This window comes from Rhinatrema bivittatum, chromosome 11 (genome assembly GCF_901001135.1).
Source record: "Rhinatrema bivittatum chromosome 11, aRhiBiv1.1, whole genome shotgun sequence".
Taxonomy (NCBI): domain Eukaryota; kingdom Metazoa; phylum Chordata; class Amphibia; order Gymnophiona; family Rhinatrematidae; genus Rhinatrema; species Rhinatrema bivittatum.
Window position 1 is genome coordinate 5,867,522 of NC_042625.1, and position 11,770 is coordinate 5,879,291.

The 11,770-nt window shown below is 45.8% G+C and overlaps 1 protein-coding gene across 1 annotated transcript in view; it reads right to left on the reverse strand.

Annotated features, from left to right (window-relative positions):
- The window catches only part of GAL3ST1 (galactose-3-O-sulfotransferase 1), a 112,897-nt gene extending 101,350 nt beyond the window's left edge, over positions 1-11,547 (reverse strand). Inside the window, exons 1-2 of the mRNA XM_029571864.1 lie at positions 11,262-11,547; positions 11,004-11,152 (exon numbers count right to left, since the gene is read on the reverse strand). Coding sequence (XP_029427724.1) covers positions 11,004-11,027 — 24 coding nt within the window. The 5' untranslated portion in view covers positions 11,028-11,152; positions 11,262-11,547. The remainder of the gene's footprint in view (positions 1-11,003; positions 11,153-11,261) is intronic.
- Between the last annotated feature and the right edge of the window lie 223 nt (positions 11,548-11,770).

An 11,770-nucleotide genomic window follows, 5' to 3' on the forward strand; every position in this document is an offset into this window, starting at 1 on the left:
TCTCAAAAAAGATATAATTGCAATGGAGAAGGTACAGAGAAGGGCTACCAAAATGATAAGGGGAATGGAACAACTCCCCTATGAGGAAAGACTAAAGAGGTTAGGACTTTTCAGCTTGGAGAAGAGACGACTGAGGGGGGATATGATAGAGGTGTTTAAAATCATGAGAGGTCTAGAACGGGTAGATGTGAATCGGTTATTTACTCTTTCGGATAGTAGAAAGACTAGGGGGCACTCCATGAAGTTAGCATGGGGCACATTTAAAACTAATCGGAGAAAATTCTTTTTTACTCAACGCACAATTAAACTCTGGAATTTGTTGCCACAGGATGTGGTTAGTACAGTTAGTATAGCTGTGTTTAAAAAAGGATTGGATAAGTTCTTGGAGGAGAAGTCCATTACCTGCTATTAAGTTCACTTAGAGAATAGCCACTGCCATTAGCAATGGTAACATGGACTAGACTTAGTTTTTGGGTACTTGCCAGGTTCTTATGGCCTGGATTGGCCACTGTTGGAAACAGGATGCTGGGCTTGATGGACCCTTGGTCTGACCCAGTATGGCATTTTCTTATGTTCTTATGTTCTTATAGATCACCATGGCTTACAAAATAACATTCATAGTTATAACATAGTAACATAGTAATAATGACGGCAGAAAATACCAAAATGGTCCATCTAGTCCAGGAGTCCCCAACCACCAGTCCGCGGACCACTACCGGGCCATTGGGAGGTTTTTGCCGGTCCGCGGCGCCGCTCTCCCCGGCTGCCGTTCATTGGCTGCCACTGATGTGGGGAGGCGGGGTGAGGCTGGAGACCCGCCTCCTCCAAACCCACGCCCGAAAAGCAAATTAGCGTGTCGCGGCTGAGCAGTGAACTATATTGCCGGTGCCGCGTGGGCAGGAAGGAGGAGCTTCAGCCACTGCAGGTGCTCCTCCTCCTTCCTGCCCCGGAAGAAAAATGTTGCCGGAGCCGCGCGGGCAGGAGGGAGGAGGAGCTTCAGCCGCATACAGAAGAGGAGCATTGCGGCCCGAGAAGACCAGGGCCGCTGCAGAGCCCATCCTGCAGCGGCCCGTGAAGAGAAGGCCCAGAGGTGAGAGAGAGGCTGAGGGTTTGTAGAGTGTGTATATGTGCGTGTATGAGATGAGTTGAGCGATTGTGTGTGAGAGTGAGGACCTGAATGTTTGCAGAGAGCATGGGAGAGCCTCTGTGTGTGTGTGAGAGACAGCATGTGAGAGTGAGAGCCTGTGCTTGAGCAAGACAGCATGTGGGAGTGAGAACCTGTGTGTGTGAGAGACTCAGACAGCATGTGCCAGTGAGAGACTGTGTGTATGAATGATTGTATGAGAGAGAGCATGTGACAGTGAGAGCCTGTGCTTGAGCAAGACAGCATGTGGGAGTGAGAGAGAGCCTGTGTGTGTGAGACTCAGACAGCATGTGCCAGTGAGAGGCTGTGTATGAATGATTGTATGAGAGAGAGCATGTGAGAGTGAGAGTGTGTGTGTGTGAGAGAGAGAGAGAGAGAGAGAAAGCATGTGATAATGAGAACCTGACTGTGTGTGTGAGGAAAGAAGACAGATGGAGAGAAAAGAAATAGAAAAAAAGCAATATAAAAGGAATTGGCAAAAAAATAAGAAAGGGAAGGTAGGGAAAAAAAGCCTGTGACCAACCGATTAGAAAACTAAGATCAGACAGCAAATGTGAAAAAAAATAAATTACTTTTTACTGACTGGCACATGTAATCTTTGGGAATGTGCAAGAGTAGCACTATATGCAGATCTCACAATGTACGAGGCAGCAGAATGGGCTTCAGTGCCAGTAGCAGCAATCAACACCTCCTCAATAGCCACGCAGCAGCAGTAACAGTGGCAGCAGAGGAATGAGAGAGGCTCTGAGGTTGTGAGGGAGCCAGTGAGAGCATGAATGTGTATGAGAAAATCCAGGGGAGTAAGAGTGTGTCTGTGTGTGGGGGGGGGGGGGGGGGGAGAGAGAGAGTATCTTACAGCCTGAGAGTGTGTCAGTGTCTGTGAGAGCGAGAGCTAATGGTTGGGTATAAGAGCATGAATGTGTATGTATGTGACAGTGTATGTGTGAGAGAGAATAGACATTCTGAACCTATGGTGAGTTGAGTCACATTCAGATTATAAATGTCATAATTAAATGATAAGTATGCACTAAAATCCAACCCCATCCATAACCCCGCCCCATATGACCAAAGCCCCACCCTTGCCCCACCCCCACCCCGCCTTGCCGGGCCGTGGAAAAATGGTCTTGCTTGAAGCCAGTCCCTGGTGCAAAAAAGGTTGGGGACCACTGATCTAGTCTGCCCAGCAAGCTTCCCAAGGTAGTAACTGCCGCTCTGTGCAGGTTACCCCCAGGTTACTCTTAAGGGTAGTAACTGCTGCTTTGTGCAGGTTACCCCCAAGCTTTTTTATTTATTCCCATCCTCTAGCCTTTAGGGAACCATAGTGTTTATCCCATGCCCCTTTGAAATCCTGGTTGAGGGTGGTTGATGCCTGCGTTCCAGGTATCAACCACCCTCTCAGTGAAGAAATATTTCCTGACATTGGTTCTAAGTCTTCCTCCCTGGAGTTTCAAATCATGACCCCTAGTTCTACTAAATTGTTTCCAATGGAAAAGGTTTGCTGACGACCATGGATCATTACAACCTTTCAAGTATCTGAGGGTCTGTATCACCCCTACTCCTCCTCTCCTCCAGGGTATACATATTCAGGGTCTTCAACCTCTCCTCATGAGTCATTTGATGGAGACCACCCACCATTTTGGTCGCCCTTCTCTGGACCGCCTCCATCCTGTCTCTGTCTCCTTTTGAGATATGGTCTCCAGAACTGAACACAGTACTCCAGGTGAGGCCTCACCAAGGACCTGTACAAGGGTATTTTCACTTCCCTTTTCTTACTAGATATTCCTCTCTCTATGCAGCCCAGCATTCTTCTGGCTTTGGCTATCGCCGTGTCACATTGCTAGGTCGACTTCAGGTCTTAAGACACTGTCACCCCAAGGTCTCTCTTCTGCTCCATACACATCAGCCCTTCACCCCCCAACGCATACAGTTCTCTCAGTTTACCACACCCCAGATGCATGACTCTGCATTTCTAGGCATTGAATCCCAGCTGCCATATCTTTGACCACTCTTCCAGCTTCCTTAAATCCCATCTCATTCTCTCTACTTCTTCCGGTGTGTCCACTCTGTTGCAGGTCTTAGTATCATCTGTATATAGACAAACTTACTTTCTAACCCTTCTGCAGTGTCGCTCACAAAGATGTTGAACAGAACCAGTCTGAACACCGATCCCTGTGGCACTCCACTTAACACCATTCTCTCTTCAGAGTAGGTTCCATTTACCATCACCTGTTGTCTTCTATCCATCAAATAGGGGGTAATTTTCAAAAGGAGTTACATGCGTAAATGTAGCTACTATTGTAGCAATTTTCAAAAGCCATTTACTCAAGTAAAGTGCACTTATGTGAGTAAATCCTACAGACAAGTCAATGGCATATATTGTAGCAATTTTCAAAAACCCACTTACTCAAGTAAAGTGAATTTACTCCAGTAAACCGGGTTTTTACTCGAGTAAATGCTTTTTAAAATCAGGCCCTTAGTTTGTAAGCCATGCCATCACCTTGGAGCTGACCCCCAAGCTTCTCATGTGGGACCGTATAAAAAGCTTTACTAAAATTCAAGTAAATTACATTGAGCGCTCTTCCCTGATCCAGTTCACTAGTCACCCAATCAAAGAAATCAATTAGATTCGTCTGACAGGACCTTCCCCTGGTGATTCCATGCAGCTTCTGATCGAGCAGCCCACCAGATTGTAGATAGTTCCCTATCCTTTCCTTCAGCAGAGTCTCCATTAATGTTCCCACCTCCGAGGTGATGCTAACCGGCCTGTAGTTTCCAGCCTCTTCTTCTCCCACTCTTGTGAAGCGGGGCCAGTCCCTAGGCACTATACTCTTTTCCAGGGATCTATTGAACAGGTCACACAGTGGACCCACCAGCACATCTGAGTTTCCTCAGTATTCTGGGGTGAACATCATCAGGCCCCATGGCTTTGTCCACTTTCAGTTTTCTTAGCTCTTCCCATACATTATCTTCCATAAATGGAGTTGATAACAAATGTTGGTCCTTCTCCAGGGTCGGTCCTTCTCCAGGGTCTTCCTTACGGGCCGATACAGTAAAAAATACGGGAGAGCGGACGAGCACTCGCTCTCCCAGCGCGCGTACAGGACACTCTCCTGTGCGCGCGATACAGTAAAAAAATTTATTTAAATTAGGCCTGGCGGTAAAAAGAGGCGCTAGGGACACTAGTGCATCCCTAGCGCCTCTTTTCGGACAGGAGCGGTGGCTGTCAGCAGGTTTGGCAGCTGATGCTCAATTTTGACGGCATCGGTTCTCGAGCCCGTTGACAGTCATGGGTTCAGAAACCGGATGCCGACAAAACTGAGCATCTGGTTTTCAACCTGCGAGCTGCGGGCCTATTTCACATTTTTTTTTTTTTTACTTTTTTAAACTTTCGGGACCTCCGACTTAATATCGCCATGATATTAAGTCGGAGGGTGCACATAAAAGCAGTTTTTACTGCTTTTCTGTGCACTTTCCTGGTGCTGGCAGAAATTAGCGCCTACCTTTGGGTAGGCGCTAATTTCTGAAAGTAAAATGTGCGGCTTGGCTGCACATTTTACTTACTGAATTGCACGGGAATACCTAATAGGGCGATCAACATGCATTTGCATGTTGCGGGCGCTATTAGGTTTGGGGGGGGGGGGTGGACGCGCGTTTTGGACGCGCTATTACCCCTTACTGAATAAGGGGTAAAGCTAGCGCGTCCAAAACGCGCATCCAAATGCCGGCTAACAGTGCACTCTGTACTGTATTGGCCTGTTAGTGAACACTGAACGGAAGTATTTGTTTAATATTTCTTAATTTCTCTCCACCCATTGTTCCTTATCCCTTTTCAGTTTCACTAAACCACTATGGACCTTTCTCCTTTCTCTGATATATCTGAAAAATGTTTTGTCACCTCGCTTTATCTCCTTGGCAATCCTTTCCTCAGCCTGACGTTTTGCTTTCTTGATTACTTTTTTCATCTCCCTCAGTTTTGCCAGATAATCTTCCCTGTGTTCCACTTTTTGGGATCCTTTAAATTTCTTAAAAGCTGCTTTTTTTGCTTGTATTACATCAGCCACCTCCTTTGTGGACCAGGTTGGATTCTTACTTCTCTTACTTTTGTTTACTTTGCTAACACATAGCTTTGTTGCTTTTGTAATTGCTCCTTTTAGTTTGGCCCACTGTTGGTCGACCTCTCCCATTTTCTCCCAGTCTTCAAGTTCTGCCTCCAGTTATTTTCCCATTTCTACCAAAGTCTGTTTTTTTGAAGTTTAAAACTCGGGTCTTTATGTGATTTTTCCGGATCCTATTTGCAATATCAACCCATACTGTTTGATGATCACTGGTGCTGAGGTGGGCATCCTCCTGGACATTAGAGACATTATCCCCGTTAGTGAGCACTAGGTTGAGTATAACTCCCTCCCTCGTGGGTTCCATTACCATTTGTTTGAACAGAGTCCCTTGCAGGGCATTCACTGTCTCTCTGCTTCTGTTAGATTCTGCAGAAGGGATTCTCCAGTCCACGTCCGGCAGATTAAAATCACCATCAACAAACAAACAAGATTGGTTACAGGATGGTATTCATAGGCAGGCATTAAAATCTATCAAGCAAAATTATCTAGCACATATTAATAATTGATCTAATGTTTAAGGCAAATAGTAAGGAAAATTAAAAGTAAATGATAATTTTCACATCTTAGTCTTACATTCTCTCGTTTGATTTATTCTTCATGATACAATCGCTGAGGTAGATCTTAAATAAGTACGCGCAACCGGCGCGAACAAAAGTACGCCGGATTTTATAAGATACGCACGGAGCGGCCTCAGAGGGAACTTTCCTTCCGCGTCCCCCCACCTTCCCCTCCCTTCCCCTATCTACCCCACCCCCCCAGCCCTACCTAAATCCTCCCCTACCTTTTGTTGTGCAAGTTACGCCTGCTTGAAGCAGGTGTAACTTGCTTGAAGCAGGCATAACTTGCTCCCGCCGCCTCAGCATCCCCCAGCACAGGCCGCAGTGCTGGGGGACTCGGGACCGCCCTCCCGGCCCGCCCCCGAACCATTGCCACACCCCCGGACCCACCCCGGACCGCCCCCTGACCCCAGACACGCCCCAGGACACGCCTCCGGACTGCCACCACGCCCCCCGGACACATCCCCTCCCGCCCCTTTTACGAAGCCCCGGGACTTACACCCGTCCCAGGGCTTTGCGCGCACTGGCGGCCTATGCAAAATAGGCGCGCCGGCGCGCGAGTGTCCTGCGCGCGGAAATCCGGCAGGATTTACGCGCGCAGGGCTTTTAAAACCTAGCCCACAATCTTTTGTCCTTCTTGTATATGTGGCTCAGTATATTTTGACGTTTTTAAGTTGGTTTATTTTATGCATTTTTGAAAAGCCATGTTTTTAGCTCACATTTAAATCTCTTTCTAGCTGGCAGAATATGTAACGCCTCAGGCAGAGAATTCCAGAGCTCTAGCACCAGGAGCTTTCATTCACAATTACGTTGGGATTCTTCCATTTTATATCCCCCTCCCAAGTACTTACAGTTTTTAATCTTTAATTATCTTCTAAATGCTGTTTTCTCTATAGCAAAACAGAAGGTAATTTTCAAGAGAAACTTCTGTGGCTAAAACAGTGCTTTAACTGCAGAAAAGTTCCTTTTGAAATCTACATGGCCATTGCCAATATGCCTGTAATTTTAAGCATGTCAAGGGAGAAATGTTTGGGAGGTGTTTGAATTTATACGCCTACTTTTCACGGAGCCACAGAGGCATTCACGGAGCGGGATGCCAGTGGTCGGTGTTCCACCTTCACGGAGCGGAAGGCTGGAGTGGCATTCACGGAGCGGGATGCCAGTGGTCGGTGTTCCACCTTCACGGAGCGGAAGGCTGGAGGGCTGCCGTCTCCAAAAAAAAAAACAGAGGGGTGGGTAAGAGTATGTAAAATTACCGGTGAGGACATAGGCTATAGGTATTACCAATTATTAGGCTTGTTCAATATTTGTTGATTGTTAATGTGGCTCGCAAGAATGAGGGCTACTACCTGGAGATAATACCCTTGTTCAATGTACATGCACACGGTTAATGAGACTCCAACATTGCTCTAGTCTTCAACAGCAGGAGGAAATGTGGAAGAACAAAAAAAAGGATTTGCATTCACAAAAAAGCGAGGTGTAGCTTGCTTGTTACGGCGGTTACTTCCCCAAAACCAAATAAGCCGATACTTTACTTTCAATGCATATCCAGCATAGCTCTCTGCTTCAATGGCAAGGGAGAAAGTCTAATACTTCTCTTTCAACACATAGCTCTCTGATTCAATGGCAGGGGAGAAAGTCTGAATCTTCACTTTCAACGCATAGCTCTCTGCTTCAACGGCAGGGGGAATGTGGAAAAGAGGATCTGTATATGGACAACAACCAACAAGGTCTGAATTGCATAGTCTGGGTGGACAAAAGCATGGGTGTAGCCTGCTTATTACGGCGGTTACTACCCCTAATTAAGCTAGATATTCACTTTGATGCAGTTCCAGCACTGCTCTCTACATTAGAACATAAGAAAATGCCATACTGGGTCAGACCAAGGGTCCATCAAGCCCAGCATCCTGTTTCCAACAGTGGCCAATCCAGGCCATAAGAACCTGGCAAGTACCCAAAAACTAAGTCTATTCCATTAATGGTGGGGTGGAAGGGAAATAGAACTAAAAGGTACTAAAAGCCAAGCGTAACAAGTATGAGAAAAAAAAAAAAGGAAAGAGTCAATAGCTTGCTGGGTAGACTGGATGGGCCGTTTGGTCTTCTTCTGCCGTCATTTCTATGTTTCTATGTATAACACCCTCACATAAATATGCGGGCTGTTTTATGCCCAAGTTACACTAGTACTCAAAACAAACTTACTCGTATAAGTTCACTTTGAAAAAATTATCCCATGAAAACTATTCACACAAAGTTACACATGCTACTTTGTGTGGAGAACGTTTTTGGGGAAATCTACACACCTATTTTTCTAAATTTACCCCAAAACCTTCCCCGCACAGGATAGCTGGTGTAACGTTGTGCACATTTGTTTATTTAAATATTTATAACCCACCGATCAATTTACAAACGTGAACATTCATAAAAATAAACATAAAAATAGCAGTAGACATTGTAAACATAAACATCGGGATAAGATTTGTTGAAGCATATTTCCCTAACCTTCAACTGTAGTGGTCCAATCCTGAGCTCATCCATCAGTAATTCTGCATCTGAGAACAGAGCCCGTTATGATCTTCACCAACCAGGAAGGTAGCACATTGCATCAAAGGCTTCCTGAAATAAACCGGCCTTGAGTGCGCTCCGAAATCTGACTCTCTGATGCTTAAGCTTTAATCTCTTCGGGTAGTTTTCATGGGATAATTTTCAAAGTGAAATTACAGGAGTATGTTTGTTGGCAAATTGGTGCAAATTTATGCAGGCTGGTATAAAATGACCCCTCTTACTGTATAACAGACCTCTTCAAAGACAGGACGTATAGCTTTCCAGGGCTATAAGTTATTTATATGACATGTGGTTCTGAAGAGATCATATATAAGCTTGGGTAGGATGATGGGGAAGTTAGAATCCAAAGAGAAGTGCTGGTCTAGGGGTTTAGCCAAGTTTCAGAAACCCGCATTCCATTAATTAGGCTTTCACTACAAAATAAGGGGTAGATTTTAATAGATACACGCGCGTGCACACATGGACGTGCGCATGTCATAAAATCTGGAGTAGGCGCGTGCAAGGGGGTGCACAATTGTGCACCTTGCGCACGCTGAGCCCGCACCGAGCCGCACTGCCTTCCCCCATTCCCTACCCCCCACCCCACCTTCCCTTCCCGTACCTCCCCCACCCTTTCCCCCCTACCTTTTTCTTCTTTTTATTTTTGTTTTAAAACTTACTTCAGCCCTGGGGCTGAAGTAAGTTGCACATGCCGGCCAACTTCCGGCGCGCAATCCCCGGCAGAGCGGGAAATATGGCCACTGTGCCAGGAACCTTTGACCCCGCCCCGTCCCCAGACCGCCCCTTCCCTCCTCACCCCCTCCCTGCCCCTTTTTGCAAACCCTGGGACTTACATGCGGCCCAGGGCTTTACGAGCGTCGCTGGGCCTTTTGAAAATAGGCCCAGCGCGCGAAACCTTTTGAAAATCTGCCCCTAATTCTTTTGAGGCACTGATTAGGAAGCAAGGCTGATCGCCACGCTTGGACTCAGGAAGGAATCTTTCTTTTCAGTGTACTTAGAATTGGCCACAGAAACAGAGTGGCCGATACAGTAAAAAATGTGGGAGAGCAGGCGTCCCGTGTTGAGCACCTGCACTCCCGATGTGCACCCCGGCATCTCTCCTGGGCACGTGATTCTGTATTTAAATGAGGTGGTGCGCTAATAAGGAGGCACTAGGGACAATAGCGTGTGCCCAGCACCTCCTTACTAGCAGTAGAGGTGGCTGTCAGCGGGTCCGACAACCAACGCTCTTTTTTACCGGTATCTGTTTTCGAACCCGCTGACAGCCACGGGTTAGACAAACGGACGCCGGTAAAATTGAGCGTCCATTTTGCTAACCGCTGACCATTGGGCAGATATTTTTTTTACTTTTTTTTTTTTTAGTTTTGGTTCCTCTGACTTAATTTCGTTAGGATATTAAGTCGGAGGGTGTACAGAAAAGCAGTAAAATGTGCTTGGCTGCACATTTTACTTTCAGTATCCTGGGGACTAACTAATAATGCATTTGCATGTGATGAGCGCTATTAGTTTTTGGGGGGTTGGCCACGCGTTTTCGACGCGCTAAATAGATATGCGTCTAGAATGTGCGGAGAATTGCAGGTTAAATGGTGCGCTCAGCTGAGCACGCCTTACTTTATCAGCCTGAGAGTGCTTTTCACCTTCCTATAGTGCTTCCTATAGTGCTTTTCACCTTCCTATAGATTGTTTTCTGCTCTGGCTGTCTTTCCCGTTTTGAATTGTTGCTGTAGGAGTTCTGTCACTTTTTTTTTTTTTACCAGAAAACTGTTACCTTGGATCATTTATGATGCTTTGAAACAGCTTTTGTAAAATGTGATCCCTGTCAGCGATTTTTCCATATCATAGTGGCATTGCTGATCTGCCTAGATTGGCTTCTTTCCTTACATCTCAGCGGCAGCGATTATCTGCTTAAGTTGCCTGGAATAACTTCGGGTCTGAACCATATATGATTTGCCATCTTTATCGCAGACAAGTATTTGAATTCTTATTTTTCAAACAATTGTGATTCTCTTAATTTTGCCATGTGGATTTGGATGAGGCATAATTCCTTTTTTTGAACACCTGAGATCAAATACACCGTTGCTTTAATATACGGATAAATTCTAGAAAAGTGATCTAATTATTGTGGACCCATTTTTTTAAATTTTCGCCTGACTTTGAATTGGGTTTATGGCATTACAAACTTGGTTCGGAGGTCTTTTCCACTGTATGCTCCGTATCTCTTGTTGCTCCGTATCTCTTGTTGATTGGTTAATTGTATACTCTGCTTAGTTCATTGTAAACCAAATTGATTTGATTTGTATCAAGAAAGTCGGTATATAAAAGCCTTAATAAATAAAAAATAAAAAAAAAATCTTAAGAGCTGTAAAGTGTTACTCATGGTGAGGTTATTTTTGCTTCTTTTGATTTAAACCAGTTATATATCTAACAATGCGAATGCACTGAAATGTGGATGTGCACACCCCCATGGATGCTTTCCCTCACACACATGAACATTTATAGTCATGTACACACAAACTAGTAGATAGTTACTCAGACATACACTTAACCCCCTTCTCCTTCCCTCTCTCTCTCTCTTTCTCACACACAGTATTATGAACTTGGAAGAGAAGATGCAAACTGGCAAACCTTGTTCTGTGGACAGAATTCCATCTGTGAATGCTCTGAAAGGGCTCCTGCAGCATGAATGCAGTCTGTAGAGTGGCGACTTTCTCAGTGCCAGCCTGCTCCTTTCTGGGAGCTTCTGTTGCCGCACTCCTCATTCCATCTCCATTGAGCTACGTCCATACCACAGAAATCAGAAGCAGATAAAAAGAAAAACAGATCCTGCAAGATGAATAAGTATGCAGAAAGCCCAGTCCTGCAGCTCTGACTGCTTGCTCCTACCTGCCAGGAGTTCTGTGCTTTTATAGATGTCCATTTCTGTCTCTGCCAGTGGTGGAGTCTTTCATCTGCCAGGCGCACACACTATCCCATCTTTCTGCCATGGCTCTTGCCTGCCAGCAGTCCTGTGCCTCTCCTTAGATTAGCAGGTCCTATCCAAGCTGTCCCTGTATCTGCCAGCCGCTTGGCTTTTTGATTCTCACAGGTTCATGGCCCTTTCCTGCACTTGCCTCTGTGTGTCTATGCCTCACTTCACAGGTGAACAGATTTCTTCCAGGGACCCACCCACTGTTCTTTAGAGGCTGGCAAAATGTCTTACTCACTTTTCTTTTGCCACTATCCCAATCTCCCTCCCGCTCTCTCCTCCTCCCACCTCAGGCAGCTTGCAACATTAGCAGCCTTAGTATAGAGAGCTCATTCACTATCCCTTGCCTCCGCTCGGAGAGGGAACAACGCGTCCGTTTGTCTCCATCTGCAGACCAACGTCAACAAAGTCCTGCTCATTAGTGGTC